The sequence below is a fragment of the Erythrolamprus reginae genome, chromosome 12 (genome assembly GCF_031021105.1).
Source record: "Erythrolamprus reginae isolate rEryReg1 chromosome 12, rEryReg1.hap1, whole genome shotgun sequence".
Lineage (NCBI taxonomy): Eukaryota > Metazoa > Chordata > Lepidosauria > Squamata > Dipsadidae > Erythrolamprus > Erythrolamprus reginae.
This window is the reverse complement of record NC_091961.1, coordinates 1099610-1121043: the sequence shown is the minus strand read 5'-3', so window position 1 is coordinate 1121043 and position 21434 is coordinate 1099610. Positions and strand designations below refer to the sequence as shown.

Below are 21434 nucleotides of genomic sequence, written 5' to 3'. Positions count from 1 at the left end.
CAAGCTGCTTCTGCTGACGACTCCTTGTAGTTCAGCAGTTCAAATCTCACCACCGGCTCCAGGTTGACTCAACTTTCCATCCTTCCCAGGTGGGTCACATGAGGACCTGGATTTTTGGTGGAAAGAGGCCGACTCTGTAAACCGCTTAGAGGGGGCTGGAAAAGCCCTAGGAAGCGATATATAAGTCTAAGTGCTATTGTCCTTCCTTCCTTCCTCCCCTTCTCCTTCCTTCCTTCCCTCCCTCCCTCCCTTCTCCTTCCTTCCTTCCTTCCTTCCTTCCTTCCCTCCCTCCCTTCTTCTCCTTCCTGGTACCACAGTGGTTAAAATGAGGTATTGCAGGCTAACTCTGCCCATGTCAGGAGTTCGATCCTGACCAGCTCAAGGTTGACTCAGCCTTCCCTCCTTCCTAAGAGGGTCAAACAGGGACCCAGATTGTTGGGGGCTGACTCTGTCAACTGCTGAGAGAGGGCTGTAAAAGCACCGTGAAGTTGTATATAAGTCCAAATGCTATTGCTATCCCCCATCCCCCTGATTTAATCCAAAGCAACAAAACTCTTGAGACACATTTCCATATTCTGACAGACAGGGAACCATACAAAACTTTGAGCAGGCGTCACTGAGTGAGGATTCTGCCAGGATCTACCCCGACCTTCCTTGGCCTCGTCTCTTCATACGAATCCAACCCTGGAATGGAGTTTTTACCTTTGTGAGTGTGAGAGGAAACAGCTAGAGGAGCGAACTCGTCCAGGAGGCCAGTGCCAGCGTTAGAGAGCAGAGAGCAGTCAAGCAAGGAATCGTCCAGAGGGATGGAATCTGGAGCCGGGAGGAGAAGAAGCAGAGGAGCAGGTGACAGCCCAGAGAAGAAGCAAGGAAGGAGCGGCTCCCTCAGCCAGGGGCTGGACTCCAACCCAGGGCCCACGCTGGAAGGCTATCTTTTTCAAATCAACACCATCAACAACAACAACCACCTGAAGTGGGCTCAAGGGCCTCACTAGTGTTACAGGTCAGAGGTCTCCAACCTGGGCAACTTTGAAAGACTAGTGGACTTCAACACCCAGAATTCCTCAGCCACCTTTGCATGTGGACATCAGCTTTGCTGGCTGAAGCTCTAAGTCAGACTCTACTGTCTGCCACCTCTGGTGGTCCTTCAGGGTCATCCAGGTCTATCTCCCCCTCACTCTCACTCTCTGCCTCAGCTGGCAACACCTCTGGCCCAGGGTACCAAGATGGGCCTGGCTCACCCTCCTCGGAATCCATCACTAGAAACATAGACACATAGAAGACTGACGGCAGAAAAAGACCCCCTGGTCCATCTAGTCTGCCCTTATACTATTTCCTGTATTTTATCTTACAATGGATATATGTTTATCCCAGGCATGTTTAAATTCAGTTACTGTGGATTTACCAACCACGTCTGCTGGAAGTTTGTTCCAAGGATCTACTACTCTTTCAGTGAAATAATATTTTCTCACGTTGCTTCTGATCTTTCCCCCAACTAACTTCAGATTGTGTCCCCTTGTTCTCCTGTTCACTTTCCTATTAAAAACACTTCCCTCCTGGACCTTATTTAATCCTTTAACATATTGAAATGTTTCTATCGTGTCCCCCCTTTCCCTTCTGTCCTCCAGACTCTACAGATTGAGTTCATGAAGTCTTTCCTGATACGTTTTATGCTTAAGACCTTCCACCATTCTTGTAGCCCGTCTTTGGACCCATTCAATTTTGTCAATATCTTTTTGTAGGTGAGGTCTCCAGAACTGACCACAGTATTCCAAATGGGGTCTCACCAGCATTCTATATAGCGGGATCATAATCTCCCTCTTCCTGCTTGTTATACCTCTAGCTATGTAGCCAAGCACCCAACTTGCTTTTCCTACTGCCCGACCACACTGCTCACCCATTTTGAGACTGTCAGAAATCACTACCCCTAAATCCTTTTCTTCTGAAGTTTTTGCTAACCAGAGGTGGACCAGGAGCACTCACAACAGGAAGGGTCTCTCAGTTCTGGTTCCAACAGCAGAACTCAGGATGGACTGAAGGCTAAAGTGACAGGCTATCAGCCCAGATCGGTCCCCGGGAAAACCCCAATGATGGGAACAGGTAGGCGGCTGTCTCTCTCTCTCCCTGCAGTGAATGGACCCCAGCTGCCCCACCAACCTGCTCTGCTTGAAGCCACCGAATCTGCCTGGGACGAGAGCTGGGGCCCAGGAGCCTCCAGGCCCGGGATGAGGCTCTCGGCGGCGAGGTCCGTTTTTCCTTTCCGGAGGCAGAAAAGAAGTAGAGCAGAAACCAGGGTTAGCAGAGGCAGGAGGGAAAAGAGAGCAGCGGGGATGCTGGGAGGAAACCCCCCGACTCAGGAGAGCGATTTCGAAATGCTTGAAAAGAGCCGCAGTGGCTGGAAGGCCCAATGGCCAGCGGACTCTGCCCACTGCCAGGAGTTCGATCCTGGCCGGCTCAAGGTTGACTCAGCCTTCCATCCTTCGGAGTTCATCCAGGCAGCAAATTTATAAGGGCAAAACTGGCCAACGAAGCAAGAAGATCCATTAATAATCCTCAAGGTTAAGAAAACATGGTGGAAATATCTGCATGTCTTGCTCAACTGTCATTTGCCTCTCCTGGAGAAGGGAAAGGACGAGGCTGGGAGTGGGCTGGCTCCCTCCAAACTTCAGCCAAGCCTTCGTGGAGTTAAAAGTCTGGTTTTCTTTAACAATGCTGCCTTACCTGGCTATACAGTGGTCCCTTGATTTTCACGGGTTCGAACTTCGCCGAACGTCTATACCACGGTTTTTCAAAAATATTAATTAAAAAATACTTCACGGGTTTTTCCCCTATACCACGGTTTTTCCCGTCCGATGATGTCATATGTCATTGCCAAACTTTTGTCTGCCTTTAAAAAACATTTTTTTAATAAACTTTAATAAATAAACATGGTGAGTAATGATCTAAATGGTTGCTAAGGGAATGGGAAATTGCAATGTGGGGGTTTAAAGTATTAAGGGAAGCTTGGGATGCTGTTCATAGCCAAAAATAGTGTATTTACTTCCGCATCTCTACTTCGCAGAAATTCGACTTTCGCGGGCGGCCTCGGAACGCATCCCCCGCGAAAATCGAGGGGACACTGTATTACTCTTTCAGAAAAAATGTTTATCCGGCTCAATTTCCAACGTTCTACCTGTGATTTTGCTTGTAAAGAACATTTGAGCCTCCTGGACTCACCTGGATTTACCTGTCTTCCTTGGGGTAGAAGGACCCACAGCTTTTTCACCCCAGGCACACCCCCTGGGGGGGCCACCACTTGGAGAGACCCGTATGTACATGCAGGGGTGCAGACCATGCAATCGAACACGGGTCGACATGCAGGAGGGGGGACAACAACAAAGAGGGTTCCGGGGTGTTTACCATTCATAGCATCGCAGGTGCTACCGAAGGGGTCGGCCAGAGGCAGGACATCGGGGAGCAGTAGCGGAGGCTCGGGAGATTTGAGGCCCTCAATCAGTTTTTCTGGTAAGGAAGCGGGGAGGAGCAAGAAAGAAGTCAAGGAAAAACACGGTCACTCAAGCCGTTTCCGTTGAAGGGAGGCGGCTGAAGTGTCACCAACAACGCTGGGAAAGTCCCCCTTCCCCGGGCTTGGTCATCCTGACCAACACTGGTCCCAAAGGGGTTTTTTCCAAGTGGCAACTGGATTCTCTGGCCTGGTTTTTCTTGGAAGATATTTGTCTTCTCACCCAAGAAGCATCTTCAACTCTGGCTGGAGGATGGTAGGCCGTGGAAGGATTGATGGTCCTTGTAGACAGCTGGCAATTTGCACCCTTTTAGAGCAGGGGTCTCCAACCTTGGCCACTGGAAGACATTTGGACTTCAACTCCCAGAATTCCCCAGCCAGGCTTTGCTCCAGCCAGAGTGGAAGAAGCTTCTTAGATGAGAAGCGAAACGTCTTCAAAGAAAAAAACAGAAAGTCCAGTTGCCTCCCTTTGGGACAACCATGACCTTAATAAGTGAGGATCTCCATCGACACTTATCAACATTGACTGATTTTGACAGGAGAAAATCTTTGTAGCTGAGGGTGGAAATGAAGGGTCCTTGGGGGTCTCTCAGCTTGGGGGGGTCTCTTGCAGACATTTCCTTAACCAACCAGGTCAGATCTTCAGTGCTAGCGTGATGTAAGTTACTTAGTAACTTGAATAACTTAGTGGACACTCTCTTCTCGCACTGATGATGCAACCAGGCTGGGCAATGTAAGGTCTTCAATGAAACAAGCACCCTGATTTATTGATTGCAATATCAAGACAGGCTTCTTTTGATTAAGTTTCCAAGGCCTAATTTCCTCTGGATCAAGCCCACCACTCAAAAATTTCTCTATAAAAAAGACCAGCATCCACATTCTGACAACCCAGAGTCTTCCAGTAGACGAGCTTGTTGTAGGATCCAATGTGGGTCAATCAATGGGACCAGAGGTTTTGCCCCATGAGTTTTCAGACTCATGCTGGAGCCCATCTTCCAAGGAACTTCTCTCCAGCCTAGAGAAGTTAGAGAGAAGTTCCCTGAAGGCGGGCTCCAGTAAGAATCCAAAAGCTCAGAAGACAAAACCTTTGGTCCCATTGACCGACCCAGGTGGAATCCTACCACGTGCATGTTTGCCTTCAGATGAACTTGTGGTTGTGATGGTTTGGAATGGAGAGAACTGGTCCAAGCACCATTTCTGAGAAGGCATTTCCAGCTATTCAACTCTCCCCTCAAACGTTGTCTATCACTTATTCATCTTCCTGAACGGTTTGGGACCCTTACACTAAGGCAGGGGTAGGCAAAGTTGGCTCTTCTACGACATGTGGACTTCAACTCCCAGAATTCCTGAGCTAGCAAGACCGGGTCAGGAATTCTGGGAGTTGAAGTCCACAAGTCATAGAAGAGCCAACTTTGCCTACCCCTGCACTAAGGCATCCAATTGGCCAGTGAGGATGGGATAGAATGTGCTTCAATGTACAACGGTACTTCATTACTTGGTGTGAATTGGTTCTGAGAAGCGCGATGAGTAGCAAAGAGGGCGTGTCCCAAACAAACCACACAACTTATTTATTTGTGAGATTTATGTACCACCCAACTCCCATTGGACACTGGGCGGTTCACAATAATAATAACAACTTATCCTGTGACCCTTTTTTCAGCTGGGGAGAATTTTATTTTCCTACGTCAGTGCCTTTCCCACAAGGGCTGACGTCCTGTCCATTCCCCATGGCGCCCGTCCCCCCTTTCCCTATCCCAGCGCATCGAGTACTAGACCAACGCCCAACACTGGGAAACATTTTCACGTCAAAATGCATCATATACCAAATTCAACAAGTTTTGAAGCGGTCAAGTTCCAAGGTACCACTGTACTCCCAAGCACGTCCGAATTGAACATTAATCAAATTTAATCCTGGAGGGTTCTGGAAAGAGTTGAGAATTTGAAGAAGACAGGTGATAGCACTGGGGAACAATTTGTAACACAATTTCTGTTGAGTTTGACTTTTGTGCTTTTTTGTAGTTAATTAGGCATGCTGGTTTCAAAACTGTAGTTAGTTTTCTTCTATCACGTCAAGTTTTTCTCTCTACACCTTATATATATATAATATAGTTAATTAGGCAACATGAGCATCAAATTGCATTTTTGACATAGCCCTCTTGCTAACTTCTCAGAAAATCTTGGTGCAGTCAGTGATAAGCAAGGTGAGCGATTCCACCAAAATTTAAAGGTTATGGAGGGACCATATCAAGGTAGATGGGATGGACATAGGATGGCTGACTATTGTTGGAGCATCAAATGACAATGTCCACAGATTAAACACTCCGGAAAAACCTCTATGTGAAAAATTTTACCTTAATATGTATAATTACTGTTCAATAAAAAAACAACTATTTGTGTGAACACAATTTAACTTGCAGTAACTGTTATAGCCTTTGTATGAATAAAATTATTCTTTGTAAACAGTATATTTGGTAGGTTTTTACTTTCCTTCCCTTTCCATGCACAATTTGTATGACTTTTGAGGGCGTCCTGTAGCTTAAATAGACAAAAACTGTGGTTATTTTTGGATCAAGAGGCCAAAAGTTAGTTGAAAACAAGCCACAGATTTAAGTCAATGAAATTGCTATTCCCTAGTGCAGTGTTTCCCAACCTTGGGAACTTGAAGATATTTGGACTTCAACTCCCAGAATTCCCCAGCCAGCATTTGCTGGCTGGGGAATTCTGGGAGTTGAAGTCCAAATATCTTCAAGTTCCCAAGGTTGGGAAACACTGCACTAGTGTAGGTTGCCCACTTCACAGGATGCTAAATGGGATTCCGTCACATCTGAAGACCACTGAAAACTAAAAATACAGAGAAAGAAGCACTGGCAGGTCTGGCCTTTATTTATTTATTTATTTTGGCACCATCTCAGGTGGCTATAAATCAGCTTCCAGACAGACAAGGTTAACAAACAGCTGCGGGTTAAAAGACCTCGTTTTACATGTTGAACATAGCGAGTGTGTTTCGTGCAGCTCTCCAAGTCGGGGAAGCTAAACTTGAAAATAAATATCATCCTGACGGAGGTTCTCCCGAGGAATGACCGATGACCGGCCGGTGGAAAATGCTGCCTGAAGTTTCACTTTTGAACCTGGGGGCCCTTTGGCCCAACCGGAGCCGGGGTGCCCTTTGCAATCGCTCGTCTCTGCTCGCTTCGCAACTTCTCTCAGCCTCTTTCGGTTCTGCCTTTAAAACGCACTGATCTGAAACACCATAAGCTGCTTTGAGTGACACAGGCCGGCCAAGAGGAAGGCACAACACAATTTCTCAAGTTCAGCAAAAAAAATTGTGTGTGTGTGCGTAGGCGGGGGTTCCAATTTACCGCCATTACCGGTGTGATGTGTGTGCAGTTTCGGGTTGCTGTGCAGGAAGTAAAGTCTCGCAGGAGACGGAGGCGGGCGTGAGATTTTGGCAATATTTCTTGGTGGAAGCAAAAAAAATCGCCCAAATCTCACATATGCGTGCGCATCCTCTTGCGAGATTCCTGCACATGCTGGAGATGCAGAGCTGCATGCATAGCTCCATGTTCGCTACCAGTGCGCAGTGTGGCGCATACCGGGGAGCAACCCGATTGCTATTGTTCTATTATGATGTTTATTATTCTTGGGCGGCTTAAAAGTCAAATGAATTACTGTATTTTTCAGAGTATAAGACGCACTTTCTTCTTCCCTAAAAGAGGCTGATAATTTATGTGCGTCTTATACTTCGAATGTAGCTTTTTTCCCCAGCCCTAACCAGGTGCTAGCAATGTTCCCAGCTTTTACTGGCTTGCAAACCCTTTCATTGTTACTCTCTGCGAAGAATGTTTTCCAAACTGTCTTTGTAGGTTTTTTTTGCATTGCTCTAACTTGCTCCAAATGTTTCTTTCCAGCCCTAACCAGGTGCTAGCAATGTTCCCAGCTTTTACTGGCTTGCAAACCCTTTCATTGTTACTCTCTGCAAAGAAGAATGTTTTCCAAGTCCTAACTTTTTGCAGGGTTCTTTCCATGGCTCTACTTGCTCTGAATGTTTCTTTCCAGGTGCTAATGATGTTACTGGCTCTTACTATCTTGCAAGCTCTTTCATTGTTACTCTCTCCAAATAAAGTTTTTTTAAAGCCCTAAACAGGGGATAAAATAATGTGCTGAGCCTGATCAGACTAAGGATGCTAGCTAGATAAGCAGATTCTTTTCCCTATTTTCCTCCGCAGAAACTAAGGTGCGTCTTATACTCTGTTGTGGTTGGCTCTGGCCCAGCTCCTGCCCCAAGGACTGTGGATGTGGGGCAGACATCCACATGCTGCAGGCCTGTTTTGCCCCCCCCCCGGTGGAATCTGATGATGAAGGCTCCTCTGACCAAGAAGACATGAGTGACAGGGAGGAGGAGAGCGTGGCAGACATCTCAGAAGGAGATCAATTCTCTAGCTCCTCCTTGGATTCAGAACAAGAGTTAATGATACAGCCACGCATGCGGAGAGCGATGCATAGGCAACAACAACTGAGAGATTATTATCAAAGAAAATGAGGCCACCTGTGGTTGGGTGGGGCTGTGGTCATTAGGGAGGCTGCTATAAAGAGCAGCCTGTGGGTTTGGCCATTGTGGAGGATTATCTGATCGTTGTGTTTCAGGACTGCTTTGCTGACTTTGACCTTTTGTGTGCTGATTTTCCCCCGCTTTGAAACTAAACCAGAGCAAAGTGTGTTTCACTTTGTGAAAGAAAAAGGACTGTGAATTACCTCACAGCTGCAAGCTAAGTATCACAGAACTGATAAGGGACTTTTACAAATTACCAGTTTGTTTGGAGACCAGTGCTCTTTGCTATACCAAAGGAGGGCTTGGTTTAAGTGAATTTTCATTATAAAGAACATTGTTTTGAATTTTCAAACGTGTGTGTGTCTGAAATTTGTACCTGCGAATTTTTGGGAGGAGTCTGTCAGAGAGCCCGACAGAACATACTCCGAAAAATACGGTAAGTTAAATTAAATTTAATTAATGGAACCAAGCTGCAGTCCTGGGGGCCCTTGACTAATAAGTGCCACAATTCCCCAAATGGAAGTGAGGTCGTGAGCCTGTTGTGGTCACATGGTTTTCCTCTTAGTGATGCTTAGCAATGGAGGGGCCAGGCCAGTAAGTTAGGACTGCCTGTGTATCTCCCATTCAAGGACGCACAGCCACAGGTGCCAAGGTGTGAACGTCCCACACGGGCCGGGAGATCCTTCAAAACTTCTGATTCAATGGATTACAAGGTCCTGCCTGCCCCACACACCCCACAGGCTTCCGAAGGGACGGGAACGGAATTGCAATGGAAGCAAGAGCTGCCGCTGTGATTGCTGCCTTTTTCTTCCTTGCTCTTCGCTGTTTTTTTCCCTTCCGACAAGCAAGTTGCAGATGCACAAGACGTGAATCTCCCATTTGTGACCTTTGTAACCCCCACAAGCTGACAAGGAATCTTTGTCTTTTGTCCCCTCCAGTGCATAATTAATTATGCAAATCAAGCTGCCTTGAAAGGCTGCAATTAACCGGGTTCTGCGAAGACTCTCCCAGCAGCTGTGAGCCAATTTCTGCAGGCTGATTTGCTGAGCTTGTGAAACACGGAGAAAAGGAAGCGTGAATCGACCCAGGAATGAACCCAACGCCCCCCCGGAATAAAAGTGGCATCAAACTTGGTTTTTTTCCAGCATGCGAGGCTCTTTAAGATTCAAATGCTCCAATAATACACCATCTAAGATGTATCAAGGTATATCCAATGAATGTTGGAAGTGTAAAAATAAAGAAGGGACATTTTATCATCTATTGTGGACATGTGAGGAAGCTAAAAAAATAATAATATTGGAGTATGATTCACACTCTTATGACTCCTCTGGTTAAACAAAGGAATGTACCGTATTTTTCGGAGTATAAAACACACTTTTTTTCTCCCTAAAAGAGGCTGAAAATTTGGGTGCATCTTATACTCTGAATGTAGCTTTCTCCAAAGTTTTTTTCCCAGCCCTAACAAGACGCTAACGATCTTCCCAGCTCCGACCTTGCAGGCTCTTTCATTGTTACTCTCTGCAAAGAATGTTTTCCCAGCACAAGTCTTTGCAGGGGGGTTTTCTTCATTGCTCTACTTGCTCCGAATGTTTCTTTCCAGCCCTAACCAGGTACATATTCATCTGGCCAGCATCCTTAGTCTGGTCAGCTTCAGCACATTATTTTATCCCCTGGTCAGGGTTTTTTAAAAATCTTATTCGGAGAGAGTAACAATGGAAGAGCTTGCAAGCTGGTAAGAGCTGGGAACCTTGTTAGCACCTGGTTCATTGTTACGCTCTGCGAAGAATGTTTTCCAAACCTTGTCTTTGTAGGGTTTTTTCATTGCTCTACTTCCTCCAAATGCTTCTTTCCAGCCCTCACCAGATGCTAACGATGTTCCCAGCTCTTACCAGCCTGCAAGCTCTTTCTCTGTTATTATTTATTATATATATATATTTAATATTTATTAGATTTGTATGCCGCCCCACTCCGAAGACTCGGGGCGGCTCACGACAAACGATAAAACAATATATATAGGCACAAATCTAATATTAAGAAAAAACTAGAAACCCTATCATAATTAAAAACCAAACAGCACATACATACCAAACATAAATTATAATAAGCCTGGGGGAAAGGTGTCTCAAATCCCCCATGCCTGGCGGTATAGGTGGGTCTTAAGTAGTTTACGGAAGACAAGGAGGGTGGGAGCAGTTCTAATCTCCAGGGGGAGTTGATTCCAGAGGGCCGGGGCCACCACAGAGAAGGCTCTTCACCTGGGGCCCGCCAGACGACATTGTTTAGTCGATGGGGCCCGTAGAAGGCCAACTCTGTGGGACCTTATCGGCCGCTGAGATTCGTGCGGTACTCTCTCTGAATAAAGTTTTTTTTAAGCCCTAACCAGGGGATAAAACAATGTGCTGGCTAAGGACGCTAGCCAGAGGAATACCTGGTAAGCAGATTCTTTTTCCTATTTTGCTCCCCAAAAACTAAGGTGCGTCATGTACTCCAAAAAATACAGTAGATCTTTCTTGAGTAGTTTCCACCCGTCCTGCCTTCAGGTGTTTTGGTGTATAGGTTGATTATAGGAAGAATGTACCTTCCTAGGAGTTTCTTGTTCAACAAGCTCCCAGAGATAATTTCGCCTGTCTATCGAGTATCGATGTGTCAACGGTTTGGTTCCTGCTATGTGAGGTCACAAGGGCCCAGACGGGACACACAATCCCTGACTGCTTCGCCCACTTCAACCAGCCGAGCAGGTCGAAGCTGCAGCCAAAGCAAAGCCAAGCCCAAAAGTGGACAAAGGCTCCCCTGGCTGCTCAATGGGGCCTTCGCCCCACAGGAGGAGCAGGGTTGATTTGTGCTGCTGGAGACGCATCCGACAAGCTGCCTTCAGCACAGGCGGTTGAAATATCACGGCTGCCTCCCCTGCTTTATAGCTACCCTGCGATATCAAGATGTCCTAGCAAAAGATTCAACGTACATAAACAACCCATAAGCATAAATGCTCAAGAGAGAGAAAAAGAGAGAAATTGGAGGGAGACAAATTGGAGTGAGAAATTGGGAGAGAGAGAGAGACAGGCAGAAAGAGAGAAAGAGGGAGGGAGAGAGAGACAAATTGGAGAGAGACAGACAGAAAGAGAGAAAGAGAGACATATTGGAAAGAGAAATTGGGAGAGAGAGAGAGAGACAGACAGAAAGAGAGAAAGAGAAAGAGGGGGAGAGAGAAAGAGACGAATTGGAGAGAGAGAAAGACAGAAAAAAAGAGAAAGAGAGGAGGAGGGAGAGAGAGAGAAATTGTATAGACAGGAAGAGAGAAAGAGGGAGAGAGAGAGACAAATTGGAGAGAGGGAGAAACTGGAAGAGAGAAAGAGAGAAGAAGAAAGGGGGAGAGAGAAAGAGAGACAAATTGGGAGAGAGAGAGAGAGAGAGAGGGAGGGAGGGAGGGAGAGATAGAGACTTTGCCAAGATGAAATCCATTCAGCAACTATTCGGCTATTTGGTCCACTTAGAATCACGGTGCAGCAAAGCACTTGAATAAAAACACACACTTCACACTATTTTACTCACTCTGCAACTACGGGAAGTAAAACCACCACAAAGGGCAGCTAACCCAGTAAACACCCACTGCAGCAGAGTTCTTTTCCTTGGACATCAGCTGGGGAGGAGAAATGACCTCATCGGAATCCAGTCAAGTCACCTATTTGGGAGAGTTGAGATCCCCAAATGGCAGATCCCAGGGCTCAGAAAGCAAAGAAGCAGGAAGGACAATATGGACACGTCAGGATGATCTACACCAAGGAGCAGCTGGGCTTTGCATTTGTACAAATCATGTGTCTAATCCCACTTTGGGCATCCATTGCTATGACTATGCATCGCTTACTTCAATCTTGCTAGTCTTGCGTAGACAGCAGTGAGTCACAAAAGCTTTGAAAAGGTTCTTCAGCCACCCATGTGGTCTCCAGGATTTCAGGAGATGTGTCACGTGCCATTTTAAACAGGCCCTTCAACCAGCAACCAATTTGCAAAAGGAGTGAGTACCAAAGATTTCTCAAAATTTAGCTACAAAAAGGCCTCTGACCCACCTCTGGACATTAACTTTTAGGCCTGAAAAAGCTGCTGTACAATCTTCTACCCACTTTGGGCATCTTCAAGAAGCATTGGAACCAGGGTTCCCTCTAATTTTTTTGCGGGGTGGGCGGAAAAGTATAGTGTCTGAGCGGCAGTCCCTTTGGGACTGGGCGGCACAGAAATAATAAATAAACAAACAAACAAACAAACAAACAAATAAAAAACCCACCCTGTTTTGCCTCAGAGAATTTCAAAATAAAATACTGTACTGTGTGTCTATAACAGTGAGCTCATAATAGGGCAACTCTATCAATATCAAAATGCCACTTAAATAGTTGAGCTAGTTTCAAACTAGATTTTGATTTTCTTTCTCTCTTCCTTACTCCCATTCTTTTTCTTTCTCTTTTCCTTCCTCTCTTTTTTCTATCTGTTTCTCTCTCTTCCTCTCTTCCTCTCTCTCTCCTTCCCTCTCACTCTTTCCCTCTCGGCTTCTGGGCAGGTTTGGAAAACTCTGAGTTGATGATGGTTTTTAAGTGAGCGATTGCTCACTGCTCAGCTTAGAGGGAACTATGATTGGAACTGCTTGTTTTGGTAACCCAGAACAAAACTCTGGGTTTGCCCCATGTCATATGGACAACACTGAATCGAATTGGCACTGGCCACTGTATATTAAGAGAGGGCCAAAATACCATCACCAAATTGTGATTGTGGGGCCGAAAAACAAACTACCCAACACTCACACAGAGCCTATGGTGGAGATTTCGCAAATTTCCCGGTGGCGACAAATGAAGTAAAACGTTAAATTTGCAACCTGCAATCTTCCTGTTAAGATTTCAAGACTTTATACTCTCCCTGGTTTGTACGTGGTCCTTGTTACTGAAATCTGATGTGAAGGTGCCATACAATACAATGAATTAAAAAAAGAATAGGCTGGTATTTCAATGGGCTTTGAGACTAACTTTTCATTGCCATCCCCAAGATCTTCTATACCAGTGTTTCCCAAGCTTGGCAACTTGAAGATATCTGGACTTCAACTCCCAGAATTCCCCAGCCAGCATTCGCTGGCTGGGGAATTCTGGGAGTTGAAGTCCAGATATCTTCAAGTTGCCAAGCTTGGGAAACACTGTTCTATACGATGCTCCTAATCCCTTCTCTTCAATTTTGCCATCGTACAGGAGCTAAGAACCCTGCCTTTTCGTGGCAATTCCTGCCCTACGGAATACTCTCACCTTCCAAGCTTCCCCAAAAGCAGTGGAGACCCACCATAGCATTGAGCGAGAGAGTCTAATAAGGCATTAGGTTGTTTTGCCATTGACATGGTTTTAATCATTCATGGGGAACTGCCCAGAGTTCTAGATGACACGGGTGACTGTATAAATGATTTCAATAAGTAAATGATAAATAAAACGTTATGGATAATAAAGTAGCCTATGTCAAAATATTACAATGCTATTTAAACAACCTTAAATCTTATCAGGGCCAAACATAGACGGAAGGTCATGGAAGCAGATATATAGCGAAACTGATAAAAAAATTTAAAACAGAAAATTCAGTCCCTACTGGGCAGCAAAGAAGAACCCGGGTGGACTTTGAGAAGGAGGCTTTTCCAAAATGAGGGCACCAAGAGGGCTCTCTCTTACTTTTGGCCCCTTGTCCAGTGGCACTGCATTTTAATGGGCATAAGGGCATTTTGCTACATCATCCTGTTCACATAAATCATAGTTACCTGGTGCATCTGACAGTGGAAGAGGAATGAAAGAGTCAGGAACAGCCAGAAGTGGAGGGCTGGGATCCAGAATGTCTTTTGTTTTTTCCACTGGAAAGAAGGGAAGAAGAAAAGGGGAAAGGGAGGAGGAGAAGGGAAGGGAAGAAATGGAAAGGAAAGGAATGGAGAGGAAAAGAAAGGAATGAAAAGAATGGAATGGAAAGGAAAGGAAAGGAAGAGAGAGGAGGGAGGGAGGGAAATGAAGTCAAGCAAAGTAGAAGATAGCGGGGGGAAACTGGGCTTGCTCCAATGCCTTTCTAATCATGATATCTTAAGTTATTATTTCCACCTATATCACAGAGACAAACAAAATAAGACTCAGCTTCCCATCTCAGCATCATCAGGGTTAATACAGGAGCCACTGTGGATTTGTCTAGATATTTTAGAAAGATGTGTCTGTCTAGATTATCTAGGTGCACAGATAAAAGCCCTAGGTTGACATGCAAAGCCTAAGGAAGCTGCATCACACAGGTGGAGAATGGGGCTGGGGGGGGGGCAGGTGTCCTGAGTACCCACCCCAAAAAGAAAGGTTCCCTACATTAGCCAAAAAACCTTCATCAAAGTGTATAATCTCAACACACACACACACACAAGAAAGCGGAGAAGGAGCACAGACAGCACCTGGCCAGGTCACATTCACCTTTCCTTTTTGATTGACAGCATGATAACCAATGCACTGGACTCGGAAGGAAGCTAGGGCAACAGGCACAGAAGAGACACCCTAAAATGGTCAGTGTATTTTGGCCATTTAGTTTTCGAAATCCGGAGTTCTGAGCTGTACAGAAGCAATACCTGGAGACTCAGGTGCTACCTCCTGGGCTGGCTAAAACAGGGGCACCTGTAACTTTGACCAATTTTAAGACTTGTGGACTTCAGGGATTCTGGGAGTTGTAGTCCACAACTCTTAAAGTTGCCAAGGTTGGATACCCCTTGTTTCCAAAATATTTCCATAATAGTTACCATTGTGAACACTAGATGGCTGTCATGTTGCAGAATTATGCTTCATACAATTCTTCTCTGGGGATTTGAAAGTTGGCACATGGTTGATCTTTAATTTAATAATAACGACAGAATTGGAAGGGATCTTGGAGGTCTTCTAGTCCAACCCCCTGCTTAAGGCAGGAAACCCTACACCACTTCAGACAGATGAATATCCAACATCTTCTTTAAAAATCCCAGTGTTGGGGCATCCACAACTTCCAGAGGCAAGCTGTTCCACTGATTAACTGTTCTAACTGTCAGGAAATTCCTCCTTAGTTCTAAGTTGCTTCTCTCCTTGTTTAGTTTCCACCCATTGCTTCTTGTCCTACCCTCAGGTGCTTTGGAGAATAGCTTGACTCCCTCTTCTTTGTGGCAACCCCTGCGATACTGGACGGCTGCTAATCCTCTTTGTCGCTCTTCTCTGCACTTTTTCTAGAGTCTCCACATCCTTTTCGCATTGTGGCAATACACAATTTGTAACATTCCATCACGCAATGGAGATCATTCCATCACGTCTCACTTTCTTGGTCTCGCTCAAGACGGGGAAAACTTGTGCGCCTCCTAATGTCGACAAAACAAACCTCCCAGTATTTTTAATTCATCCTGATTAACTAGGTTAGCTTAAACTAGTGGGAGCTGTGCAGCCACATCTGGAGAGCCAGACATTCAATGGCCTTGCTATAAATCCACCGTTCTCAAGCTGGCATCTGCAGTGAAGGGACCGCGGTTCAAACGATTTTGGCCAGCGTGGTGCGGTAGAACCAAAGAAAGCAAAGTCAAGTCAACAGGCCTTGAAAACCGAAGAAACCTTCTTTTATCTAATGGCTATTCACACAGTTCTTGGTTGTGCTCGACAGGAGAGACAGCCTGACACACCCAACCCAACCCGGGACGAGTCTCCGTCCTTTCTGGGAGCCCCCAACCTACCTGATATGGGCGCAAGGTGAGAAGAGACGAATGCGTCTGCCGGCGCTGCGGAAGGTGCAGGCTGAAAACCTGGGATCAGGTTCTCCGTCGAACTATCAAGTTTCTCAGGAGGTTTACCTGGAATTCGAAGGGACTAGTCATAAAGTATTATGTTTGGTTTTTTGGGGGGGAAAGGTGGAGATCAGGGAGGGGAAGATCAGGACAACCCACAGGAATTCTGTGCAAAACAGTTGGGTTTGCAATATAGAAACAAGCTAACAATGAAGGTTCGTTTGTATTGAAGTACAAACACTAAGACGTAGTGTTGCAAATGGCCAGAAGAGGGAGCCAGAGAGCATGATTCTCTCTCTCTGCTCTCTATGTTCTTTCTGCTGATTCACTGTGACTAATATCGTAAGCTCTGGGTGTTCGATGATAGTTTAATGTATTTGTAAGCTGTAATGTATGTCTGATATGTAAGACAAAGGCAGGCTTGTAATATTGTATTGAGAGGTATTGACTGTTTAACTTCTGTGGTGTTTCTAAAGTAAGCACTATTTTATACACTGTAATGTATCTGTCATGTATGAATGAATAATTACTCCTGTCTCCTGGATATCAACTGGAATCCCACGTTTTTCTCTGTGCGTGTCCTGGATAACTCAACAGCCTTCTGCTGAGCCAGATGAAGAGGTTTCATACATATGGAAGCCAGTTGCCAGTGAAGAAGAGCCTTCTCTGTGGCGGCCCCGACCCTCTGGAACCAGCTGCCTCTGGAGATTAGAACTGCCCCCACCCTCCTTGCTTTTCGTAAACTCCTTAAAACCCACCTCTGCCATCAGACATGGGGGAACTGATATAACTTCTCCAGGCCTATATTGTTTATGTATGGTATGTTGTGTGCATGTTTTTTAAATTATGGGTTTTCAGTTTTAATTATTAGATTTGTATTGTACATTGTTTTTCTATTACTGTTGTGAGCCGCCCCGAGTTTATGGAGAGGGGCGGCATACAAATTTAATAAATAATAAGAAGAAGAAGCTACTCAAGGAGCAAACAGGCTTTTGCCGAGGAGGTGTATGTGTCCAGCAGGGATAGCCCCACCCCATCTCCTTCTCTTTCTCCACCTGTGGAACCCTGAAACTCGGCTTTGGTGAGTGCAAGGTCACTTATGGGACCGCCTTCTGCCGCATGAATCCCAGAGTCCATTTGGGTCTCACAGTCGGCCTTCTCCAGGTCCAATCAACTAGACAACGTCAGTTGGCAGATCCTAGGGGAAGGGCCTTCTCTGTGGGGGGCCCGGCTCTTTGGAATCAGCTCCCCCCAGAGATTCACACTGCCCCCACCCTCCTTGCCTTTCATAAAAATCTGAAAACCTATTTATGCCGCCAGGCTTGGGGTCAGTAGACCCCAGCCTCTGGCCATTGAATGTGTAGGATGTCAATGTGTATTTGAATGAATGGTTTTTAAATGTTTAACTTTTTAGAATCTTTTAAACTAACTATTTATGTTAATTGGATGTAGATGTATTTTATATGTTGTGTTTTTCATTGATACGTTGTGAGCCGCTCAGAGTCCATGGAGACTTATACAAGTCCAATAAATGAATGAATGAATGAATGAATGAATGAACGAATGTGCGGGGGGAAAACAGGGCAGTAAAAACAACGGCAGTTTGTCAGTTGTGAACTAAAAGTCACAAAAATGCCTTGTTTCACTAGCCGGCTTTGGGCCCAGCTCCTGCGCCAACCCCAGAACTCACCATCGCTTAGTTTTGCGAAATCCTTATTCAGCAGCTCCTCTGCCGTCAGCTTGGAGAAGTTGTCATCGTCAAAAGGGTTCCAAGTAGAGACGTCTGGTGGGTTGTAGACATTTTGCTGAGAGGTCCTCGGAGACCCCGAAGGGGTAGTTGTGGCAGACCTAGAGAGAGAGAGAGAGAGAGAGAGAGAGAGCAAGAAGTCAAGAGTTAGGAAGGCTACTTCAAGGGCTGGTTGTTCACTAAAGCCACTAAGAGCCACGGACAAAACTTGACACCCCAGACCACGGAAACCCTGTCAAGACTACATACCACTCAAACCACAACATGGTTTCTAAATAAATAAATTTGATAAATATAAACAAATATATTATTTAATATGTTATATATTTTATTTTAATATATTATATAATTTATTATTTATAAATATAAATAAATTTGATAAATAAAGTAGAAAATGAATGCAAATTGCCTGCAGTGGTCTAGAAGTATATTTGGAAACCCAGGAAGAGAAATTAAGTTGACTTTTGTATCCCCAGTGATGTCAGACGCATTTTCTTAATTTGGGAGATAAAAGGGAGAGAGGGCTGGGTTGTCCCAGCTCAGAACAAAAGAACCTATAATAACTGTAGACCTTCGAACAGATTGAGCATTAAAAGCACAGCCGAAAGATAATCTCTCCTGTTACGTATTTTGTAGAAAGAGGTAAAGAGGCCTGGAATAATGGAGCTGGCATAAGACGACATCCATTGGTGGTAAGATCAGGGTGATCCTTCAACTCTTGTTTGGATAATAAGATTCTCATTAAAACTCCAAGTCTGCGGAGAGGGGCGGCATACAAATCTAATAATAAATGAATAAACTTGGTTGCCTGGTGAAGTCTTAAGAGCCTCCTCCCTCCCTCACTCAATGGGAGAAAGACTCCAATAGACGAAGGAGGCCTTGATCCAAGGCAAGGCAAAGAAACCACCGGCTACACCAGGTGTCTCCAACCTTGGCCACTTTAAGACTTGTGGACTTCAACTCCCAGAGTTCCTCAACCAGCCATGAATGATAGAGTTGGAAGAGGCCAGAAAGGGTCATCTAAGTCAAGGGTCTCCAACCTCGGCAACTCTGAGACTTGTGGACATTGCTGGCTGAGGAATTCCGGGTGTTCGAGTCCACAAGTCTTAAAATTGCTAAGGCTGGAGACCCCTGGGCTACACACATCCAGGGGTGTGTACCAAGTGCATCAAGACAACTAGACACAAGGACCGTTTTCCCCTGAAAACCATCACTCTGCTAAACAAATAATTCACTCAACACTGTCAAACTATTCATTAGGTCCCCGAGTCTGCGGAGAGGGGCGGCATACAAATTTAATAAATAAAATAAATAAGTCTGCACTACTATTACTAGTAGTTTTTATCACCCATCTCCTCCCATTTATGACTGTATGACTGTAACTTGTTGCTTATATCCTTAAGATTTTTATTAATTTTGATTGTTGCCTGATTGCTTATTTGACCCCTTTGACCATCATTAAGCGTTGTGCCACATGGTTCTTGACAAATGCATCTTTTTCTTTTATGCACACTGAGAGCATCTGCACCAAAGACAAATTCCTCGTGTGTCCCATCACATTTGGCCAAGAAAGAATTGCATTCTGTTCTATGTTCTCTTCTATTCTATCCACACTCTATCTTTCTCCAGGATTGTGTGTTTTTTCCTGCAAAGACAGTTTCATTTTCAGCCTGTTTCCTCTCTAATGAGCTCCCGGTAAAGTAGATAATGGCTTTTCCTCTCTGTCCGTTTCCTTTTATGCTTTTCACAATATCCCTGTGAGATACTTTAGTTAAAGGAATTGAGATTCTGCACAAAAGGCGCCCTGCGATTTTTACAGCCCAATTTGTAGAGAGGCGAACCACCCTGGGCCCTTCCTGGTAGCTTGTTAACTGCCCTGTTCCAGCTCTGGACCGGAACATGGTTTCTACTCCCTGGTGGCTGAGCACTGATGCTGCTGTTTGCATTGTGGTCCGTGCAATACAATGAAACAAAACAACCACTTCCTAAACACACAGCTCTCGACACAGGAGAGCAAACACACCAGGAAGACATTCAACTGTCCATCTGCACTTAAAAGACCACAAAGTCCACATTTTGGCTGGTTTTAAAAGAAGGGGGGGGTCAAAGAGGGCCACTTATGTCAAAATTGAACAGCAGAGGGGGAGGCAGTAATGGGCTGCTGGGCCCACGGGGGGGGACGGACGACGCAGCTTATGCACTATTTATTGAACACTTAAAAGTTTTTTATATTGTTCTTCCTTCTCTAGTACCTTAGGACGACCATTACTTTTAAAATAGGAAATAATTAAATAGTACGTTTTTTTACCCATAAAAGCTTTAATCACTTTAATCCTTATCTAGAACTGAACTTTTATAGCAATTAAAGAAAACTGAGCTACTTGCCTAATCTGTTCTCACGCCGAACCTTGTGGGTTCAGTACAAAACCTTCAAACGTTGCTGTGCTCCTCCGCAAATAATGCTGTCTATCATGTGGTCTTTTTGTGGCTGTTCCAATAATGTTTGGTATGTATGTGTTGTATGGTTTTTAATTGTTGGGGTTTTTATATAATTTTTATTATTAGATTTGTTCCATTGTTGGGCGACATACAAATCTAATAAATTGAATTGAATTGAATAATGTGACTTAATTGACTGAAAAATAATCCAAGTACCTATTTGAAAACTTATCTCGACCAGTAAGCCACTCCCACCCAGTCACATGACCTTTTTTTAAAACATGATTTCCCCCTGACTTTTAAACATTTTAATATTTAATACAGTTTTGGCTTTCCCCCCTGATTTATTCAGTTTTTTTCACGAATTCCCTGATATTTCCCTAACTGCCGATTTCCCTGATAAATTCCCTGATTTCCCTGTTTCCCAGGTTTGCTGGACCCCCTGCCCAGGGCTCCCCAAGAAAAACAGAGGGTCGCCCCAGCCTTACTTGGACTTGTTGAGGCTGGCCTCTGCAGCTGCAGCCTGCAGCAGCTGTGTTGATTTACTGGCTGGGACCCCGAAGACGGTGCTGTGGGTCACATCGCTGAGAATCCTCCGGTGTCCCCCTCGCTGAGTCTTGGGGGACGATGGCGGTGTGAGAGACCCCACCTTCTGTCCCTGGAGAGCGGATGGAGGAGTGGTGGACATCTTTTGCTGTCTCGGAGGTGCTTGCTTTTAGAGAAAGAGAAGAAGGAAACAGGGATAAGAAAAAAGGAGGAAAAGGAAGGAAAAGGAAGGAAAAGGAAGGAAAAGGAAGGGAGGGAGGAAGAAAGGGAGGGAGGGAGGAAGAAAGGAAGGAAGGAAGAAAGGGAGGAATGAAAAAGAAAGAGGGAGGGAAGGAATGAAGGAAGGAAGGAAAAGAAGGAAAATGAAGAAAGGAGGGAGGGAGGGAGGGAAGGAAGGAAGGAAAAAGAAAAGAAGGAGGGAGGGAGGAAAGTAATGAAGGAAGGAAGGAAAAGGAAGGAAGGAAGGAAGGAAAAGGAAGGAAGGAAGGAAGGAAAAGGAGGGAGGGAGGAAAAAGAATGAAAAGGAAGAAATGAGGGAGGGAGGGAGGAAGAAAGGAAGGAAGGAAGGGAGGAATGAAAAAGAAAGAGGGAGGGAAGGAATGAAGGAAGGAAGGAAAAGAAGGAAAATGAAGAAAGGAGGGAGGGAGGGAGGGAAGGAAGGAAGGAAGGAAAAAGAAAAGAAGGAGGGAGGGAGGAAAGGAATGAAGGAAGGAAGGAAAAGGAAGGAAGGAAGGAAAAGGAAGGAAGGAAGGAAGGAAAAGGAGGGAGGGAGGAAAAAGAATGAAAAGGAAGAAATGAGGGAGGAAGGAAGGAAGGAAGGGAGGGAGGAATGAAAAAGAGGGAGGGAGGGAAGGAATGAAGGAAGGAAGGAAAAGAA

At 45.1% G+C, this 21434-nt stretch overlaps 1 protein-coding gene across 14 annotated transcripts in view; it reads right to left on the bottom strand.

Moving 5' to 3' along the window:
* AAK1 (AP2 associated kinase 1) overlaps positions 1-21434 on the bottom strand; it is an 82399-nt gene that overhangs the window by 16583 nt on the left and 44382 nt on the right. For 7 of the 14 annotated variants that reach the window (XM_070765101.1, XM_070765102.1, XM_070765103.1 and 4 more), the window contains 6 exons: positions 20500-20723; positions 17516-17673; positions 15775-15891; positions 3400-3501; positions 2158-2256; positions 703-813 (listed from right to left, as the gene is read on the bottom strand). In XM_070765101.1, the coding sequence (XP_070621202.1) occupies positions 703-813; positions 2158-2256; positions 3400-3501; positions 15775-15891; positions 17516-17673; positions 20500-20723 (811 nt within the window). The remainder of the gene's footprint in view (positions 1-702; positions 814-2157; positions 2257-3399; positions 3502-15774; positions 15892-17515; positions 17674-20499; positions 20724-21434) is intronic. The other 7 variants (XM_070765106.1, XM_070765107.1, XM_070765111.1 and 4 more) reach the window with 3 other exon arrangements.